This window comes from Anas acuta, chromosome 3 (genome assembly GCF_963932015.1).
Source record: "Anas acuta chromosome 3, bAnaAcu1.1, whole genome shotgun sequence".
NCBI lineage: Eukaryota > Metazoa > Chordata > Aves > Anseriformes > Anatidae > Anas > Anas acuta.
Genome location: NC_088981.1, coordinates 108,036,153 through 108,056,563, shown reverse-complemented (window position 1 = coordinate 108,056,563; position 20,411 = coordinate 108,036,153). Strand labels below are relative to the sequence as shown.

The following is a 20,411-nucleotide window of genomic DNA, read 5'->3' as shown; positions in this document are numbered from 1 at the left end:
AAATACATATTTTGGAAAACAAATCAAAGACAGTAGTAATAATATCCCCTTATGTTTCCCACCTCCTGTTGCTTTGTGAATGTTGTTCAATTACTTCTAATGTATTTCTGTGCTATTGTTGGCACAGAAATACTTCACTGAACTGGAAGCAATTGTGTAGCAGATTCTCCACAGTTTTCCTCGTTTCTCTGGTTAAAGGATGAACTGTTGTGGTACATTTTGGCATAATTTGGAATCCTTTCAAGGTAGTTTCAGCCACAAAGATTCTCACACACATTTTCCCCTTCACAAGCATGCACTTGGCTCTCTGTCTTTCCTTCACATTTAAGGTTAATCAGAGTGTTCATTCCAAAATTATTAAACAGTCCTGTGTGGTGGTCTGTTGCTCAGGACTGTTGAAATGGTATCTTAAAACATTAATACCAGAAAACTTGATGTGATTTTCCTTGACCTGTGAAGTTTCTTGTTCATAATCTTTTAAGAATTAAAAGTCTAATTGAGAGCAGTATTTTTTTTTTTTATATAATGTTCCATATGAAATTCAGAGAAAGCTTGTAAAAGAAGCATAGGCTGTGTGCTTTGGATGCTTCACAATACAGAGGTACTGTGGCTTTACACCTTCACCAGGCTTTAGGGGCTGTTTCTGCTTGAAAATTGCAAACCTCTGCAGTGTCTGGGTCACTCCTGGCTGCCCACTCCATCACCCTTGTGAAGTGATCGCAAGTCACGGCCATGGTGCAGTACTGGTAGGTCCAACGGGAAGCTGCTGCTTATTTATATTGACTGGCTCTTCACTCTGGCCAGAGATGTTTCAGACATGAATAATTCACAGCCAGTTGCACAAGGTTTCCTACCTATAAACCCACTCTCACTTCTCACCCAGTGATTTGCTATCTCTAAGCTTAAAAAAATGACTTGGTTTCCTTGATGTGTTACAGGCTGTTTTTTTCCTTTAGCACCTGGAACAGCCTCTAAGATCTTACTTGCTTGGAGAACGTGGGAAAGAATAGCATCATCATCCCATGCTTTTTCCTAGTACCCTATTTTTCCTTCTCGTGGTACACTGGAGGAGACACAAATCTCGCCTGTTTTGTAGTGGTGCACGGCCTTTCCCTTGCGTTTGCAGACAAGTAGGAAAAGATGACCACAGCCCAGGCTAACGGGCCAAAAGCAGGGCACAGAACAATCTGGGAAGTGTTTCGGATACAGTTAGCATGAGAGGTGCAGCATGGAGAAAATGAGAGTTGTTCTGAAGGGGAAGTGATGGCCCATTGAGGGGAAAAGGGATAGGTTGTCAAGGGGCAAGAAATACATTTCATTTTTCACATGCTTTACCTCTGCGTGGACAGCCCAGCTCAGCTGCACAGCACTGCTGGCCCCTTTCAGAAAGGCCGAGGTTCAGGAGGAGGCAAAAACAGCATCCAAAACGTAAAAATACTAATAGAAAAATAACATTTTGTGAGTGTGTGTCCGTGTTAGTAGATTATTGTAGGTCTGAGGCAGAAGATGGGTCTGCAGAAAAGGTTCAACCTCAGCCTTTGGCTTCCGTGCGTGATGGAAGGGCTGGTTGCTTTTGATGGAAAAGTTTGCTGTGGGATCGGGTCGAGGTGGAGGCCCACCTAGGAGCACATTGTAGTCATTTTGGCTGAAATCCGATCCGTTTCTGAAGATTTTCATGGAGGAACCGTTTTGTCCATGAGCAGGGATTGGATGCAGTCCATGGCATCACTCCCTACAGCCCATGGCCAACAGCTTTTTCATCATTCCTGTCTTTGTGTTGTACGTGAAAAGCACCTGAAGGATATCTTCATATCCCAGTGAGGAAAAGCTGTTCCATCCCTGCCATGGACACCACAACAGTAGATTTCAAGTAAGGTTCCCCTTTTTTCTATGAAAAAAGCTGATCAGTGCTTTCCAGGCTTGTACTGTTGCTCCCGTGTGCGTGTTACTGCACATTTAACATGTTTCACACTTCCCTAATGCCTTTTCTCTGCACTGGTTGAATAATGAAAGCTTGCTCAACCACAACAGTGTGAACAAAATAATTTTTGAGGGCTTAGCCTAAAAAAGAGTTTAAGTCCATAGGCCTGAAAACCAAAATCTAGAAGTGAGATGTTGAAGTTCCATCTTCAGTGCCTGAGGAGAGGGAGTGAGCTCAGGATAACCTGGATGTAAAACAATCACAATGCGCCATGCAACTGTGTGACCAAGTCCTGGTGTGGGCAAGATGCACTCTGACCATCAAAGAGTTTGTATGTCAAGAAGAGCAACCAAGCTAGGAGGAGGCAACCAAGCACATGGACTTTGGCTGATCTGTGAGCATGTGGGAGCCTGAAATGCTTGTGGAAATGGCAGTGCAGGTGTGTCTCACCTCCTCCCTTCATCTCCCAACCTGCCAGGAGGGAATTGTCTCCCCATTTGTCAGGTGGTGGGTGGGTAGGGAACCCTGCTGGACCCCTTCCTGGCTTCTCAGGGTGACAGGGAAAGATCTGGGATATTCTACTTGCTGCAGAGGAGTTTTCAGGAAATCTCTGCAGGGTGCAAAGTGAGTGAACTTCAGCGATGCCACAGGGACTGGATGCGCACCTGTGTCGAATAAGAGAGCCTCCCGTGAGGACTGGGAAAAGGAGAGCCTGGATTTAGTCATCAGTATTTAACCTTCATCCTAGTTTACAGATTGCAGAACGCTTTTTAGGTTAACAGAAAGCAGTGAGTGTGTTAGCATCAGTACTGGGGAAAGCATTTCCTTGGAAAAGAAGCGGGAGCGGTGCGGCTGCTGGGCTGTGCAGTGCTGGCTGCGGACAGCAGAGCGCACTGCTCATACAGCGGAGGGGAGGGGAGGGGAGGTGAGGGGAGGGGAGGGGAGGGGAGGGCATCGCCCCGCCGCTCTGTCGGGTCCTGGGAGCTCAGCACCGCCCGCATCCTTTCGACAACACTTAGTCCTTCATACATGGAGCTTTAAGATGACATTTATTCAGCAATCGCAGGCAGAACTGCAGATTTTGGGAAGCTAATCAGTCTGTGCAATCTGAACTCAGGCTGCACGAGCTGTGCAAACCCATCAGACACAGCACACATTCGCCCAAATTAGCACGGGTGTAACTGCCCCATCTTCGCTGCTGTTGGATGCTGATAGACGCTGCAGTCACACCTTCAGCTGGCATAGGAAAATCCCAAGAGTGATTTACAGGTGGTCATGTATCTGGTTTGTCCTTCCCCTCTGGAAAGCAACCCTTCTAATTTTTAGTCTCTTAAACAAGATGTTTTCTGTGAACACACAAAAATATACATCAGGTGAAATGTTCGTTTTACCGATGTGAGAGCATCTGGCTTCTCCCATTTTGTAGAGTTAGGCTTTTTCCACACATGGGCAGGTGAGAAGAAAGCAGAGAGCTAACACTTTTCCAAGAAGCTCAGGTCAATGCAACGTTTTAACAAAAATTCTGCACTAATGGAAAAAAAATGTACGAGTATGACATTGTGGAAGAGGCCCTAAGTAGCAGATTGCTTGACGTTTTGGAGCCAATGTTAGAACACCAGATGGTTGCTGTTGCAGGCTAGCAAGGAGATGTTCTGTGCTTACATTGCTTTGTATGTATTTTTATTTGACTTTTCAGATTTGCACTTGACATTCATATGGGGGGATTGGCAGTCACTTTATGAAGTATTACAAGAAGCAGCCATAATCAGGATTGGAATAATTTTAGTGATCTGCAAGTCCATATTTCAACAGCTGGAAGAAACAAGAAGTGTTATTTTGAAGCTTTGGGTTATTTTCTGGCAAGTTTTCTTGTGTAGCCACTTCAGAAAGGCAACAGGTTACAACATCGGCTAATCCTGTTGGCAGACCCTCACACTTTCCAGTGTTGTAGAGCTGTCCTGAGTCCCACAGTCTGGACTTTTCACTTCAAGCAAGATAATCCTAGTGATCACTGTAAAAGGTAATTCCCATGTCTAGCTGCACATTTATAAAGCAGCCAGCACAGCAGAGCCTTCAGGTGCTGTTGGGGACACAGACGGTGAAGAGAGGAGTGAGGCTGGAGTACACAGCTGAATAGCTCTGGTCCTCCAAAGACTGATGAAGCTATAGGGTAAACCCTAACAGGCTGTGGGATTTGGACCCTTGGAAAGAATTTGGGATATGACAGCAATCTGTGCTTATTTCTAAATTTTTGAATCCATTTTCTTTCAGCTGAATCGTGATGACTGCTGGGGGCAGTCCAGTTGAAAATCTGATGAAATAACATCTTCCAAGTTTCCAAGACTGCCTTCTATAGCCCAACTCCAGCTTGCACTGCTCCACTGCTGGCACCTTCTCCAGAGCCATACCACCTGTGTTTGACTTGGCAGGTAGCTAGCTCTCCTCTTTCCCTCTCCTAGGGGTCAATCTTAGACCAGGAGACTGCAAACCCTGCCTGTTCCCTAGTTCTTGCCTCTGCCCCTAAATGCTTTTGAAAAGAGAGGAGATCAAAATGGAGGCAGTGTCCCAGAACCTAAGGTCTCAAAGGACAGGCTATGTATTGCTTGTGCCACAAAACATAGCCACCTGTCTAGGCGAATTCACAGGGCCTGGTGTTCTTACCAAATTCAGTTTATGTGCCTCATCTTAGATCTGGATCGACAATCTGGACTGGTCCAGCGAGTACATAACCCTGGAGGCTGGCTGAACGGTGACCTGGAAAGGATGAGAATGACACACAAGGTATCTGTGGTTTTTCAAGAACACGTAAATGTTGCACTTTAAGTGTTAATGTGTTAAAGTATGAGCTAAAGGTAATGTTACCAAGTCTGTTTTCAAGGCATTTTAGATGCCAAAATGAGGAGTCCTAAATCCCTTAAAGACATCATGCTTTAAGACATCAGGAGTGCTTTGGAGTGGCTCCTCCTGAGCACTTACCCTTCCTCTCCTTGCCTGGGCTACACTGTCCTCTGCAGGGGCTGCCAGGAGAGCAGACGGCCACCAAACAGTGCACATACACCTGAGAAGGAGGAAAAGTACCACTTGGTCCATATCAAGTCCCCCTTTGCAGAGCAAAGTTTTGTCTTTCGTTCCCCTTTTGCAGAAGTTGCAGCTGATTAGACTCAGGCCTGGCTGAATGCTTGCATATGGTGCATTCTGCACACATTCTAGCTGAACCTGCCTTGAATTTCGACTTTGGTGTCAAAGAAGCCCTCAGGCAGTTTGGTAACTGAGCGGCTGAGACAGGAGGAACGAAAACCTCACAAGCTGCAGCGAGGCTGTGTATCAAAGCTAGACAGAAACTCAATCTCGTGCTAGATGCAGCTGCCCATTTAGGAAGTTGCACATGCCAGAATTGCATCATATTCATTTCTAGCAAGTTCACAAGTTGAACTGCTCATGAAAGGCCAAGTCAAAAAATCATGGTTACTTAAGCTGCCTGGGCAGGGGTACTGCCATGGCTTGTTTCAGTACGTGTGCTAGAATTGGCTCAACTGGGTGCACCAGGAGCACAGCACCCTCAGGTGACTGTCCGGTGCTTTCTTTGCTCTTCTTAGACCTGTTAAAGGAAGACAGAACCTCAAAAGTGTAAGGCCAGACCCACATGTCTTTGTTTCCCTGCCCGCTGGGCTGCTGTCTGAGGAGACGGCTAAGTGGCTGGGCAGATGGGAGACAACAGAGCTGAACTTCATGTGGATGCTATGGTGCATAAGTTGACTTTTCTGTTCTAGACATTTTGAGCTGAAGTGCTATGAATATGCCCCTATAAAAAGTCAGAAACACCATATAAAATCATGTTTATATACCAGAATTTCATTTTGTTTCCTCCAGCCAGTCCACTTTCAAGTCACTGAAATCATATTGCAGAGTAGATCTGGGAAGAGAACTAAATTAAAGCTGCACACCAGTCAGGCTACTTGGGCTGGATGCTGGCTAGGTCTTAAGCCTGTGAGGTGTTTACATTGGCTGGTTTTTTAAGTGATCTTAAGAAGAGTACATAGAGTAGGGTCCATAAATGGTGGGTGAGCCTTGCACTAAATCTTACCTGTTCCAGCTGACGTGTCAGGGTCCTCACTGCTAGCCTTTTAAAATGAGAAGGGTGTCTCACTCTGGGGCTAGCAGCTACTGAGAGGAAATCTGCAACATACTCACTGCTTTTAATCTCACACCTATTTGAGAGAACAGACCAAAAGCTTTATAGAAGATCAGGGTTTCTCTGATAAAAACATTGTTTTTTCAATAACTACTTGCCCATCCATGGTGATGTTCCATCTTGGGGCGCTGTTGAAGTCCAGAGACCCCGTCACCCAGCAGTTGTCCAGGTATAACTCAGCATCAGGGCTCTCATCTTTCAGCTCCACCTCGAGAAACACAGACTCCATGGGTCGCTTGAGTATCGCCTCATCAGGCTCATAGAAATCCATGAAAGACTCATCTCAAGAAAACATCAGGGGATTTTGTTATTGGTTAAAGTTTGACTTAAATCACAGCATGTTTGGAAATGTTATGATTTTCTTTGAAGAACACCTACTTTTGGACACTCTTGAAACTACATTCAGGGCTTTTCTTATCCTTCTGTATACTGCAGAAAAGGAAATGTTGGTGAGGTTCTTTAGCAGGAGGCAGCTTACAACTGAAAAAGTCACAGGAGTCTTGAAATGAAGGAAGAGAATTGCCTACCTGCAATATTTGATCTTGGCACCATTGTACCGGAGCCAAAAGGACGTGATGTGGATGGCTCACTAACGAAGGCACCTAGCATCACGGTCTCTTTTGCTCGGTAGTAGCACGAGACTGTTAATCTATAATAGGAAAAAGGCAATTTTTGTGTTCACTTTCCAGCACCAAAGTGAGTGCCGTCAGTGAGCAGAAGCTGCTCCTACCTGTAGTCTGGATCTCTTGTGATTTTTGGCTGGCTCCGGCCTGGAAGAGTCTCTCTCTCGTAAGAGATTTCATTTTCATAAACAATGTGATCACCTTCAAACTGTGCATATGGGAAGCTCATTAAAAACTGAATCTTCTCAGGAGCTGGGGCAGGGCAACAAATGAGAAAATGCAGGAGAGACAGAGACTTCCAGCAGGTGTATTTGCTCTGGCCATGGGCTTACCCTTACTGAAGTGCCACAGGTGGTGACATGGAACATGAAGAAGGCATGTCCTTTGTTATACTCTTTAGGCTTGCATGAGCTATCCCTTAGTTTGGTTTTACTCATATCAATGGCAGGAACTGTCTTCATCTGAGCAGATATCATTATAGTACCATCTGGGTGGCATACTGAGGAAATCAGAGAGCTGGTTATAAACTCAAGGGAAGACTTACAGATCTTTTTGTTGACTGATTGTCTGTATAACTTACTTATAAATGCTGAGGAATTAAAATTGCAGCTAACGGAGAATATCTGTAAGGTCTCCATAGTTCTCACTTTCCTTAGGGCAACATCGAACCTTGCTTTAATTTTCTGAAAGGACACTTCCTGTGAAGGAGGGGTTGGAAGAGATCTCCTGTTAAACCACATGATCAATAAATACAAAATTCTGCTCTTCAGCTTGTGCCACTTGAACACCAACAAGTCACGAGAGTTAAGGCAATGTAACAACTCAAACCTCATGCAGCACGGGAACACGAGTTTTCTGGTATGAATTAATTGGTTACTGTCACAGAGAGATAAATTTTGGCTGATTATTGTAGAATGCTTCAGATATTTATTACTACATCAATTTTCTCTGCCGTAATTTAACATTTCTACAAAACGTTCCTTTAAAAGAGTTTCTTTCATAAAAGCTGTATTGAAATACTGTTTCTGGCTCTGTTTGGGACATTTTGCCTCATCTTACTAAAAATACAGAGGAATTTGTTGTTGAAGACTTGGTGCGTATCTTTTAGAGACAACTCAGCACTGCAGATTACATAATATATGACATTACCAGAAGGGTCTGTGTCTGTTATGTCTTGTCCTTCTTGCACTGGCTTAGAGTCATTCCCCCTAGAGGTTTTCCAGCACACGTAATACTGCAGCACTACAATCTGACTGCAGGGCTGTGCCTTTATGAGCAGAGTCCTACGTGCTTTAAAGAAGGCTGTTAAGCAGTTCACGTACCTCATAGATAACTCCCACAGCAAAGAGAGGTATTTGCAGGACCAGGTGGGTCGAGTTGCTAGCTGCAAGGTACCCATTTGTGAGTGCCATGTGCCGGTTCAGAAGCTTGGCACCAAGATACAGGTTCCAGTACTGGTGCAGGCCAAAAACGGGAATGGCTAGGTACAGGTTTTCTTCATCGCAGTAGCCAGTTGCTTCTGGTATTACTGTGGCAAGAAGGTGGGATGAGGAGTTAGCAATGAAGGAGGGTTTGGCATGGGTTTCCATCATGGGTAAATGTTGCACTGGCACCACAGCAGTGCCGCTACGCGCGTACTGGCATCTCCTGTGCTCCGTTGGCCACGATGTGGGTGGAACAGCCCGCACTCGGCAGGATTGGGAATCCTCATGCTTTAGCAGTGGCCTGCCAGCTTGCTTCCAGGATTGCTCCCTGTTTCTGTAATGCAAGCTGAACCATGTATGTAATTTTTATTTTTATTTTTTTGTCAGCCTCCTCTGGGTTGAACCCAGAGCTACTTCCAAGATAAAAACAGGACAGTGAGCAGTCTCTGTCACCTTTGTGGCATCCAAAATCTCAGATGTTTGACGAAATACCAACTGGACCTCACAGCAGTTTCAATAACCTGTTAAGTGCAGCTCTTAGCAGATAATTTTCTCTTTATGGAAACACTGCCTTTGGAGTTCACAGTGATTTGAGTCAGTTGAGTTTTGCCCTGGACGCGGAGGCAGAATTGCATTTGAGGACAAACTGAAACTCATAGCAATGTCTGAAAGCTTTGCCAGTAGATATATGTTCAAGTTATGAGGCATCTTGTTCACTGAGTTTGCTAGCCAACTTCTTTTACACGCTGGTTTTTATTGCTCTCAGTGTCTCGAGGGCAGACTGTCTTGCCAGTATGCAGAAGAGCTGCCATCAGAAAAGCAGCAAGTTGGCTATGGTACCAATAATGAGCTATCGAAGGGTGGGGTTTTCCCAAAAGCTCTCATCCTCTGCCTAACTCCATTCTCACTGAATTCAATGAAATCCACGCTGTTGATGCAAAACAGTTAATACCGGGGCAAAGCTTACCAATATCAGCAATCACGCATTCCACCTCTGCAGAATGGTAATAGAGCACCATCTCTGGACCCACGCTTAGGGTGTAGTTAACAAGGAGGGTATATTTTGTTTCATTTCTATTCACGTACTGAAAGAGAGAGAAAATGTAAGGCTGCAGTAGCAATGGATTCCAGCACAGACAGGAATGTATATCCCGAGCAGCACTAAATAATTATTCCAGCACCCTCTGCTCCCTAGCAAATAACTCTGTCTCCAAAAACATCGCTTCAGTTGGCCTAAAACTACTCAGAAAGCTGGACTGGATTCAACAGCTCTTTTGGCTAAACATAAATGTGGAGAATGTAGTGCCTGTTCAGAAAATGGAGGCAGAAGTGAACACGGTGCTGTTTCCTCTGTAGTCCACTGGTGAAAGAGCCCGAAAAGGGAGGTCTGGATCCAAATCCTTACTCAGAGTGGGGTCTGAACCCAGGACAAGGAGTAATCAGTAAGACGGAAGGTATGAGGAGCCGCTACAAGAGATCTCTCAGTATCCTTATTTACTTCAGTAAAAGTGCTCTCAAAGCAAAACTTGGTACCCAACCTGAAAGGAATACTTAGCTTTGCTGAACATTTTTGGCTTGCTTTGATCCTTAATGCAATTTAATTGTGGTTTGACTGCTGTCTGAAAATTATTTGTGCAAGTCCTGATCCTGTGTGTTCACAGTGTTGTTCCTTGTAACAGAAAATAGCATTGAAGCTCTGTGTGATTTAGCTGAAACAGGGGTAGAGGACTTGCAGTTAAGTGCCCTCCTGCTAAAATGAGAGGCTGAATTTCCTCAGTGAGTTTATACTTTTCACAAATATTTAGATTGAAAAGGGTCTGTGGCTTAACAAAATATGTTCAGAATAACCTAAGTCAGCCTGTACCTGCTTGTGAGGTGCATGGCCTGTGCCAGCGATCAAATGGCTCTGCATAAACAGTAGGTTCTGGAACTACTGGATGGTGGAAACTGCTGTTTGCAGGATTGCAGTAATTGATTTATTTTTCCAAGGCTCTTCTGTTTCAAGGGACATTTAACAGAGATTTCTTCCTGCTGGGCGTTGCTCTTGAAAATTAGCCATGCTGACAGAGACTAAAGGAAGTCATACTTCATACTATCTTATCACACTGGATGCTGCATTTCTCCTAGAGGCCTAGGGAGAGCAAGGTGGGGACATACAAACCTCTTATCTTAACTCAGATGAGTTCAGGCTTATTGACACCTTTACGATCGAGGAACAGTTGTTGGTTAATAAAAGCCAGGCAGATGTTCTGAAAAGGAACTGCTCTACCTCCTCCACTCAGCTGCTGAAGTGGCCTGCTGTACCTTACCTCCTTTAGAACATATGGGTCATCAAAAGAGACTTCCAGGATAAATCCTTTTGTTCCATTTGAAAAAGAAGTTTCATAAATCTTATACCCATGGTGCTGTGCTTCTCTGAGGGTAAATGGCACATTTCCTATTGTGATTGACACCAGGGAGACATCAGGAAGAAAGTGTCCAAATGCAATATTAAATATCCTTTCCTCTGGCAGAGTATCTGTAGGGAGAGAACATCAAATTACTGCTGATGTGGATCAAGTAACTAAGACAGTTGGGGTGGCCTCCCATTCATGTTCCAGGAAACTTCGCCAACAGCCATCTCCTTAATGGCTCTGATTAATGACTGTTTGTGTTCTAGTCAGATCTGAAATACTCTGAGTACATGAGAATTGCTTCAAGCTGCAGGAGATTAACAACAAATACATACAACATCACAGAAAGTGGGTTCAGTAACTTTCTAGAGGTGCACTACCACATGCAGTGCCTTCACTATAGTGAAATCTAGGATCTAGTTCAGCCACATAAAATATGGGAAAACTATAAACTAATACTAGGAGTTTTTTTTTTTTTTTTTTTTTTTTTTTTTTCCCCATATCAGTTATCCAGTTAGCTCCAAAGATGACTAGTGTCTTAATGCATTGGAAAATGTCATTAAAAGCAAACAATGCAGCATCTTTATTCTAGTGCCCAGTGTCTACTGGAAAAATATGTTGGCTAGAGTGACAGAAACGTTCATGTTTTTATCAGAAACTCATAATTTTCATTTTATCTCATAAAGACAGGTGATAGATGGTACATCCATTCAGGCTAAACATTTATTTTGTTTTATAATACCTTGAATCTTGATGTTGGCTAAAAAATTGGAAGCGGAAGTTGAGAACATTATGGTGAATAAAGGTATATGGCAGAGGTCAAATGGACCAGGGTATATTGCAGCACAAGGAAGAGACTGGGAAAAGTCAATGAGAAAAATGACTTACTGTTGATAACAGTTGGTATTTGTGGCATGAAAGGGGTAGTGATGGATTTGATGATGGTATATTTAGTGGTTTGCCAGTCTGCATCTGTCCATGTGTGCTCCAAGAACAAGTCAATACTGTAAATGATTCCATATACACCACAAGATACAGAGCTCTAGGAGGTAAAATTTGTGTTAAGCTTTAAAACTCAGTGTCTTGATGGAGGAAAGAGTGAATAAGGTTAAAATTCGTACACTAGAAAGAGCAAATGGTATTTTAGGACAATTTGGGATGTATTTTGCTAGGTGGGGAGCTTGTTTGTTTCTCTGCCTGATCCATTTGTCTGGTCCATGTTTGACTCAGATACTGCTGTGATTCTCAGTAAGGAGGTATTGGGGTTGGGAGGTCCTCCGTAAGTTTAGTAAGTAACCATATTTGCATGTGTTTTTTTGCAGTCACTGGGCTACCAGTCACGTCTCAGTTCACTTGGACAGTTTGTCAGTGCTTCCAGCCGTTCTTCAGACTGTGTGTGTCTGGTATTTCTGTGCACACTGTGGTGTAAGTGCCCACTGGTGTATCAAAAAGTGAACTTCTGAAGGGGACAAGTCAAAGTCACATCAATGTCACCTTCGTAACTGTAACTGGTAAAGAGCCTTCTGTGAATCCTGCCAGCTCCTTTCTACTTGAACATTTCTTTGGACATTGTCTCTGTGCTCGTAAACTACAGATTGACATAGATTATACTGTGTTGAAAGCAGGTGGCTGCGTCCAAACTACGTTCTGGAAGTAAATCCTGTCCCTTGCTAACTCGTACTGTCTGCATGGAAATTGTCTGGGAAGTTGCTCATTAACCCTGGCCAGACGTATGCCAGCACCAGTTTCATAATGTAAGAGCATGCATGACTGATCAGTGGTGCCCAGGAATCCCTTCCCTCCTATCTTAGTGTAGTTAGTATAGATTATCAAGAAACAAAACAAAACAAAACAGTCTAGCATGTTTTGTGATTAGAGATACTTAATTTCTGCTTAAGTGCTTTTGAGATACAGAGAAGGGAGCATGTAGGTCTTCTGATATTTCTTGCATGTAAGAATTTTAAGCACCAATTGCTATTTGGAACACTGTTTGGAAACGTCTTCCATGGTGCATCCCCTAAAATATGTTAGTCAGAGACAGGTTCATACTAACCTTTAGTTTGCCTCCTTCTGCTCCAATAGGGATTGTTATTCCAATGTGTGTCTTGTTGTGCTCCAGTAAGTAGTTGTTCTCCTCTGGGTTTACTATGACTTGGCCATCGACTCCCATTACAATGTTTTTTGACAAAAAGGTGGATTCTTGAAGCACTAACGTTGGGATAACACTTGGCACAGTCCATGTTAGCGTAGTGTCAGTGAAACTGATACCATCTGTTGAGTTAGACAGACAGTCCCACAAGGCCCCCAGGCAGTTGGAGTTCCCCGTGAGTTCACCCTGCAATGGTTGTCTTTCCCTGACTCCTTTCCACCACAGAACCTGTACAGTTTTCACTAATGAAACACTTTGTAGTCTATTAACCAACTGGTGGCTGTGCTGTCACAGGAACCCTGACACTCAAAGTAGGCTTGAATCACCAGTTTCAGATGAGTAATTAATATATTAGAAGAACTGACAGTTGGGCTCCCCCTTACCTGTTGTACTGTCTTTCTGGTCATAGGAATTTTGTCTTGTTGGCAAAGGAATGAGACATGAAGCCACTTATTTGGAATTTTTTTTCCTTGAAATAACAGTTTCAAGATTGTGACAGCTTATGACCTCCTCCTCCCTCATCAGTTAATCAAATTAATTGATGAAATTAATTGTTCAAATTGATCTGAGAATTTTTTTCTGCAAAAAGCTGGGCTAGTTCCACATCTCCACAGAAGAGGACTATGTGAGTTCCAAGGATACAGAGCTGCACCCCTGTGCGGAGTTATGTGACAGTAGAGAAACAAAGCAGTGGGGTTAGACCAGGGGAGGCTCCCTGGCCCTTCTGCATGTAACTTGGGGGTTTGAGAAAGCAGAGAAAGGCACAACTGCACCATGAACACAAGTAATGTAGTGTCACAGCAAGGAACCTATTTGTCTGGCACTAAAGCCATGGGCTGTTAGCTTGTGTGGCTTGGAGGGCAGCTTGTAAAACTCTTACAGGGTAAGTCATAGGGAAATAGGGAGACTGTCTTTCCTACTAGCTCCTTCAGTAGTTAATTTTGATGAACAAGGAAGAAGTCCTTACCAAGAGGACAGGAGACAGTTGTGTCAATCAGCATAAGCAGCCACCGCTGCCTGTACATGGAAGTGGAGGTGACCAAGTTCATATTTACACCATTTACCTTTTGGGATGCAGGAAAAAAAAAAAAGGCAAACTGATGTTCTAGGGAGGTAGTGGAAGCAGTAGAGTTTTGTGTCCAATTGAGAACAACTTACCGTGCTGATGTCAGACTCATTGCTGTGGTAGGGCGCACGGAGGTACACGCGGTACAGCGTGTTATTGAAGCTGTAGCCCAGTTTTGCTGCATCGCTTACCATTATTCTCTTTCTCCCTGATGGAGAAACAAACATCAGTTGCCATAGCTGGTATGCAACATTTTGAGTCTGCAAGAGAGAGATGAGCTGCATCAGATCAAAATCTACCAAAATCCCTTTAAAACTGTGATGTTGTATCATCTATTTCCTACTAGGATCTTTAGTAGGTGGTGTTGCACTGGGCAGTACTATTCCACCCAGGCAAGAAACACTATCAATATATAAAAAACTAAGGAATTCTATAGCTTTTTAAAGTGTTTTTAGAGATAGCCTTATAACTGCCCTGGAAGAAACGTAGATTGGTGGTCTTGATCAAGATCCAACAATCCTCAAGATCCATCAATCGTAGATTGGTGGTCTTGTCCAAGGATCACTCCTTGGACAAAATGCCTATATTGTTAATAAAATGATTGCCTTTGTGTGTGTCAATTTCTAGAACAGTCCAGTGTCCAAATGACAGACCACCTTTTATCATATGGAGCCATACTGTGTCAAAGATGAGATGAGAGAAATGTCTGTACAGGTCTAGAACAGTCTTCTTCTCAAATGATAACTATATGAGTGGATAACCAAAAGGAAAAATGGGCATAAGAAGAAACATAACATGGGACTAAACATGGGCAAGACATGAGAAAAATAGGATAAGCATATGTATTTCCCCCAAGTGTATGTATTTCCCCTCTAGCCTCAAATAATCTTCAGCTCAGACTCCTAAGCGATCTGTAGCTTCTTTCTATTTTGCATGGATTATTTTGCAGTGGATTTCTCTTCTGTGAACTTTTCCAGACTAACCTTGGGACCAAGCAAGATTTTAGCAGCCACATCTTTTGACAAGGCATTTGACTGATTTGCTACCCATTGTGAGAAGAACCACCTACCTTTGTTGGTTTTGTACTCAACTTCCACCAACATAAGAAGCATATGGCTCTACTCTCCCACCTAAATGTCTTTCTGCAGTCTAGAGCTCTAAGAAAACTGGAGAGGTTTTTCAGTACTTGATGACAACTTTTCTGTATCCCATTTATGACAGAGGTGGAGCTATTCCCCAAGGTTAAGGACTCATGAGGTTAGCAAGAAGAGGCAGGCTGGGAGCTGCTAGGAAAGACTCCCCTTCATACCTCTGGCAGGGCTGACATCCATGCGACGGTGTAGTCATTTGAAACTGCAGGGACATCAGTCTTCACGGACACCTGGAAACACAGATGAGATTGTCTGGGAACAGACAAATCTTCAGCTTTACTACAGGCATGGGGAGCAGAGAGAGAGATTCAGAGAGAGGCAGAGAGAGGCTTTCAGATTTCTTCTCCAGTGTCTGTCAGGATTTAGCAAGTTGCATTCACTGGAAGTAATAAAGTGTTTCCAGACAGGTTCTTCACTGTGGTAAGTTCTGTGACCTTACACTGGAAGTTAAAGCCATGGCATCTGCAGCAATGTATGTACAGAAGAGGGAATGTCTTTGTGCATGACCAGGTCCTGTTTCTTATCTGGGAAGTTCTAGACTAGATCACACTCTGGAGACTTTCAGGGGCATCAGGATATCTCTGTAGAAGTTATAGGGAAACAGGCTTTAACAGAACTGGTTCCCTCTTCCCATGCAGACTAGATACCCTAAAATGTAGGACCTCCATATCTGCTGGCAGCAGGTTGAGCCTTCAACTAGTACCACCCAGTGGGAGGCAGGTTCTGTCTCACTCCTCTGAGTTGTCTGATGCTGCAGGGGTGCAGCTCTGCCAACTCCAGTTTTTGTTATTTCAAATAGAATGATAATGCTCTCGTGGGTGCTGCAGTACTTCATAACACAGAAGTATTCTCCTGAGCTAAACAGGTTGGCTGCTGGTCTGCCTGGCTGCTTATTTGCTTGCAGTGGCTTGACTTACAGCACCTGTACACTTAACTGAATTTAACTGCATGCAAAATACCTGGGTTCACAGGTAAGTGTATTATTAATAAATCTACTGTTGTACCCTATGCTGAATAGCTGCATGCACGCCTGGTACATGGTGTAAAAACAGCTTCTGATGGGAGTTTGTGGAGGTTGCTGTGCTTGGCAGGGAGCTTAGATGGAGCTTAGCCTTCAGTGGGAAAACTTTTACCTCCATGTAGTTTTCTTCACACACAATTTCTCTTGGAGCCCAGGAGGAGTAAGAGCAGTACATAGGGTAGGTGTAGGTCACAGCTGCCCTCATGCTTGCAAATGAGGAGACCTTGATGTTCACAGTCAGTGAAAACAGCTCATCTGCCTGGGAAGGAAAGTAGGAAATTCAGCAGATCATGTGGAAGGTCCAGCTCATACACAGCCAGGAGCAGCTGCACGGGACCATCCAGCCCAGTGTCCTGTTTCCAAGAGGGCTTGGAGGAGGTTAAAGTGGTTGGAGGAGCACTGAGGGCATGTTTACAAGGATGAGAACAAAGCTGTTGTGAAAGTTCCTCCAAAATATGAGCATGTCTTATGTGGTTTATGCACAGGGGCTTTCTGAGCCAGAGACATTGCCTCAGTACTTAGAGCCTTTGCCTCATGTCAAATCCCTGCAATATTCTTGCCACAGCATTCAGGTGCAGCTAATCAAGGGAAGGTACTTTATTTTACATTATCTGACCTTCCTCACTGTATGGTTTGTGTTTTTCCCATTCATGACTGCTGTGTGCCTCTTCATGGAGGCAAAGTACCAGAGATTTTGGTTTGGTGTAGGTAGTTCAGGTCTGTCTTAAAAATGCTGTTTAGTGTCCATCTTGACTGACTCCACTAAGAGCTCTTCTTGGTCCTTCGGCTCTACAGGAGCCAAATGTGAAGCCATGGACTGTGCTTCTATCTGACATAGAAGTGTTTTTATCTACAGAAAAGCAAACAAAGGCAAAACTTTTCCAGAGAAATGTCTAGTCTGGAAATTCTGGTTGTTGCATAGCACTGCGTACTCCCTGGGTTCATGTCAGCATAAGATTTACCCATACAGCTTCACCTTTTTTTTTTTTTTCTTTTTTTTTTTTTTTCTTTTTTTTTTTTTTCCTTTTTCTTCTGTGGGGCTTCCAGGATCAACCAGACTAAACATGGACAACAGATGAAAGTTCTGCTCTGATATATTCTGTTTCTAGGTTCATTTCATCTCAACTAATATTTAGAAATTAGAAATCCAGGCTAAACTTTTACATGTATTTTAGGAAGGAGTGAATCACCTTCCGGTAGATGCCTGTTTCTCTCCATTGACTATTGTGGAAGCATAAACAACCAGTTTAGACCAGACATTATCTTTCAGATGGCTAAAGTTACATGAGGCAAATTTGGGCCTAATAGATGTGTGTGATCTACGTTCCTAGGCATGTGTTAACAGGAACATTACCACACAAATTAAGCCAGGAAAAGATCTGCCAGAATCACATTGCAAATGTTGCTTTTTCAAGCAGATGCCTACTTCTTTCCAGAGAGGCTTTCAAGAAACTCTCTGGCAAAGCAGCAGCAATAAGGATATGCTTGAGAGCTGGCAGCTAGTCAGCAGCATTAGGCTAAGTGTCATTTCATGGAGAGAGGAAATCCCATGTCAGTCACACTGAACAAACCACATACCGAAGAGCCATTGCCTATTCGTTTCTACACACCATCATCAACGCTAACTCAAGTTCACTGTTTCTTGGGTTCTCAAAACATGCCATTGGAATGCCATCTAATATCTCTATCTGGCCTTGTTGAAGGAGCTGTACCATCTGATGTGGATTTTGGGCCATTTCTAGGTCTTACCTCATTGGCCACGTGGCAGCCAAGCACTGATGCACGGAAGACGGGGTTGCCCCACACATCTTCTGAGAGGACATAGCCACAGCGAGATGCCAGTTTCTCATCCAGCAGAACAGGGCCAGCATAAGGATCTGCAGAAACAGGGCATTGAGGAACAGTGTGTGGGATGGACAGCTTGGGGCAAGTCGGCCTGCAGAGCAGTACTGAGGCCTCCTCACCTTGCTCTCATCAGAAAAGAGGTCCAGCTGGGTTGGGTGTTCTCCAACAACATGTGTTGTTAAGGAGCTGGCGAAGCTGTGCTGGTATGTGTTAGAGTGAATGTGATGGTCTGTCATGTCTCAAGCTCACCCACATCACGTTCACTTTAATGCCCATTTCACTGTGTCCAGGAGCTTGTGCCACAGCCACCTCGAAGTACTGTTACAGAGAGTTCCTCCGAGGCATCACATATGTGTCTCCTCCCCTGAGTTTACTCTCTAAAAAAAGAGTTATGGGCCATCCATTTCTAAAAATCCTCAAGTTGTGGTAATCGGCTGCTCACTCTGATCAAAGGATTCACTTTGGACGGGCAATTCCACAAATTGGTCAGGTTTGCTCATCTTGGCAGGGTGCTGTGTGCTGTTAAGCCTATGGGGAAGCCAAGTAACAGGCACATTGGGAGCTGGCTGTGCTCAGCTCTTGGTGCTGGTAGAATTAATAACATTGTATTCTGTTAATTATCTGCTCTTCTGATTAAGGAGCTATTTTGGTCTTGGGTTAGACACAAGAATCTGTACAAACAGATAGGGTTTAACTAGCTGCCTTTGTAATTTCAAGATTTATCTGTCATCTTTATATGTCGAACAGTACTAATAACTGCTGTTTCAGTAGATGTATTATTGCAGCCAGGATAGACTAAGGAGATAAGTGAGAGGAATTTTGGAAGAAGAGAGAATAGCTTTTATGAGACCAACTGATAGAGCTGGAAGAAACAAACAACCTTTTTATGCCTGAAGGCTTGTCTGCTTTTTCCAGCAATATCAGTTGCTCTCATAAAAGCTATCACTTCTCTCCACACCCTTGCTGTACTTGACTTTTCAGTTCTGCCTCCAAATCAATTGAAAAAAAAAAAACATGAAACCCAGAAAAAGTGGACTGATCTCAACAGAAAGAAATCTGTTTTGGGGTCAAATCACATACTTTGTTCAATTTGATGTGAACATTTGCTGTTTTTCATTTTGGTTAAATAGGTTTTTGTTTTTCTCAGCAAAATGGAGACCCTTTGTTCAATCTGATATAGGGCATTTTGTGACCATTGTGATGTTAAATAAGAAAAGAAAAGAAAAGAAAAGAAAAGAAAAGAAAAGAAAAGAAAAGAAAAGAAAAGAAAAGAAAAGAAAAGAAAAGAAAAGAAAAGAAAAGAGAAAAGAAAAGAAAAGAAAAGAAAAGAAAAGAAAAGAAAAGAAAAGAAAAGAAAAAAGAAAAGAAAAGAAAAGAAAAGAAAAGAAAAGAAAAGAAAAGAAAAGAAAAGAAAAGAAAAGAAAAGAAAAGAAAAGAAAAGAAAAGAAAAGAAAAGAAAAGAAAAGAAAAGAAAAGAAAAAAGAAGTCCTTTAATTGCTCAAGCAACTCATGGAAAGTGTGTTCTGTGGGTATTAACCAGCCTCCAGAGTGTTGTTTTCGGGACAATGAAAGCCAAATGTCAGCCCTTCCTTATCTGACCATCCTTTCTCCTTTCCCCTGGCACATCAGACGTAAGAAGCAAAGGGGACTGTGGCTGTAGACACAAGCTTTGCTCATCAGTAGGGATATTGGCCAAACTGAGGTGCCAGAGGCTGGATGTAGGCAGCAAAGATGTTCTGCTGGTTATTTGGGATAAGTGACCAATTATCACGTAGATAACAGCATCCAGATCACACACACTGTGGTCATGTAGGTGATTCCCCAAACTTCATGGTGCTCGGGGCAGACACTTGTGACTCACCATTGATTTCCAGCTGGAAGAACTTTCCCTGGAGCAAGAGTTTATTCAGTTTCATCCAAAAAATCCTGGAATGGCAACTGCTCTGCACAAAACCTGGTGAGAGCACATACAGAGCAGATAAGCTAGTGGGTCTGGAGGGCAGTGAAGAGGCACGTCTCATTACAAGCGAAATAACAAGTTCTCATCCTTGCCTCTCCCACTATCCTTTTATCTCATTTCACCAACCTGGGGGAGCCATCTGCCTGCCGTGTCCCAGCAAGAACAGCAAGAAAAGCATCCAGATCCTGCAGCATAAACACACATACAGATGATGGGGTGAACAAAGAAGAAAAAAAGATCAGGATGGAAAATGAAAGAAGCAGCAACCGAGGTTCTCGTTACCTGGATAGCGAGTAACCCACAGACTCCATCTGTCCCCAGGGACCTGTGCATGGGCGGCAAAGACTTTGAAGTAAAGTTCACCCAGCTGTGGAATTCAGTCAGACTCAGGAGAAAAGGTACAGCTGACCTTTTACAACAGAGATGTTGCTCTTTCTTCTCCAGGCCCTGTGTGTGGATCAGGAGAGGCCAGTGGTTTCGATTGCATGGGAAGCCTGGGCTGAGTCCTGCAGTGCCCTCCAAAGTTATCTGAGCTCTCGGCAGTGGGAGGCTGTGTCTCTCTTGCTCAGCCCCCGGGAGGGCACAGCACCCTCCTGCCAGGTATTTGCAAGGTCAGAAGCAGCTGCTGAGCCTGATTTTACTGAGTGCAGCAGGGGGTGCTCTGAG

At 43.6% G+C, this 20,411-nt stretch overlaps 1 protein-coding gene across 2 annotated transcripts; it reads right to left on the bottom strand.

The window, feature by feature from the left end:
* Positions 1–4,582: 4,582 nt before the first annotated feature.
* On the bottom strand, positions 4,583–20,347 carry LOC137854803 (uncharacterized). Of its 2 annotated transcripts, XM_068678676.1 has the most exons (22): positions 20,155–20,347; positions 20,028–20,070; positions 19,872–19,930; positions 19,647–19,739; positions 17,690–17,817; positions 16,053–16,199; positions 15,078–15,149; positions 13,861–14,028; positions 13,670–13,766; positions 12,607–12,824; positions 11,442–11,595; positions 10,470–10,678; positions 9,128–9,245; positions 8,059–8,264; positions 7,317–7,434; positions 7,069–7,235; positions 6,844–6,944; positions 6,641–6,762; positions 6,492–6,542; positions 6,006–6,395; positions 4,898–4,979; positions 4,583–4,675 (listed from the first exon to the last, which is right to left on the bottom strand). In XM_068678676.1, the coding sequence occupies exons 2-20, from the start codon at positions 20,054–20,056 to the stop codon at positions 6,166–6,168; spliced, it is 2,487 nt and encodes an 828-aa protein (XP_068534777.1). In that variant the 5' UTR covers positions 20,057–20,070; positions 20,155–20,347; the 3' UTR covers positions 4,583–4,675; positions 4,898–4,979; positions 6,006–6,165. The 2 variants fall into 2 exon arrangements, with proteins under 2 accessions (XP_068534777.1, XP_068534779.1); XM_068678678.1 differs by lacking the exons at positions 4,583–4,675; positions 4,898–4,979; positions 6,006–6,395; positions 6,492–6,542; positions 6,641–6,762 and having other exon boundaries at positions 6,859–6,988; positions 20,028–20,345.
* Between the last annotated feature and the right edge of the window lie 64 nt (positions 20,348–20,411).

Excerpts from the sequence above, each read along its gene's own strand:
- LOC137854803 (XM_068678676.1), bottom strand. The coding sequence starts at position 20,056 with ATGGAGTCTGTGGGTTACTCGCTATCCAG. Across the intron at positions 12,825-13,669 it reads AACTGTCTCCTGTCCTCTTG|ATGGTATCAGTTTCACTGAC; the intron begins GTAAGGACTTCT and ends CTAACTCAACAG. Across the intron at positions 10,679-11,441 it reads AATACCAACTGTTATCAACA|ATACTCTGCCAGAGGAAAGG; the intron begins GTAAGTCATTTT and ends CTCTCCCTACAG.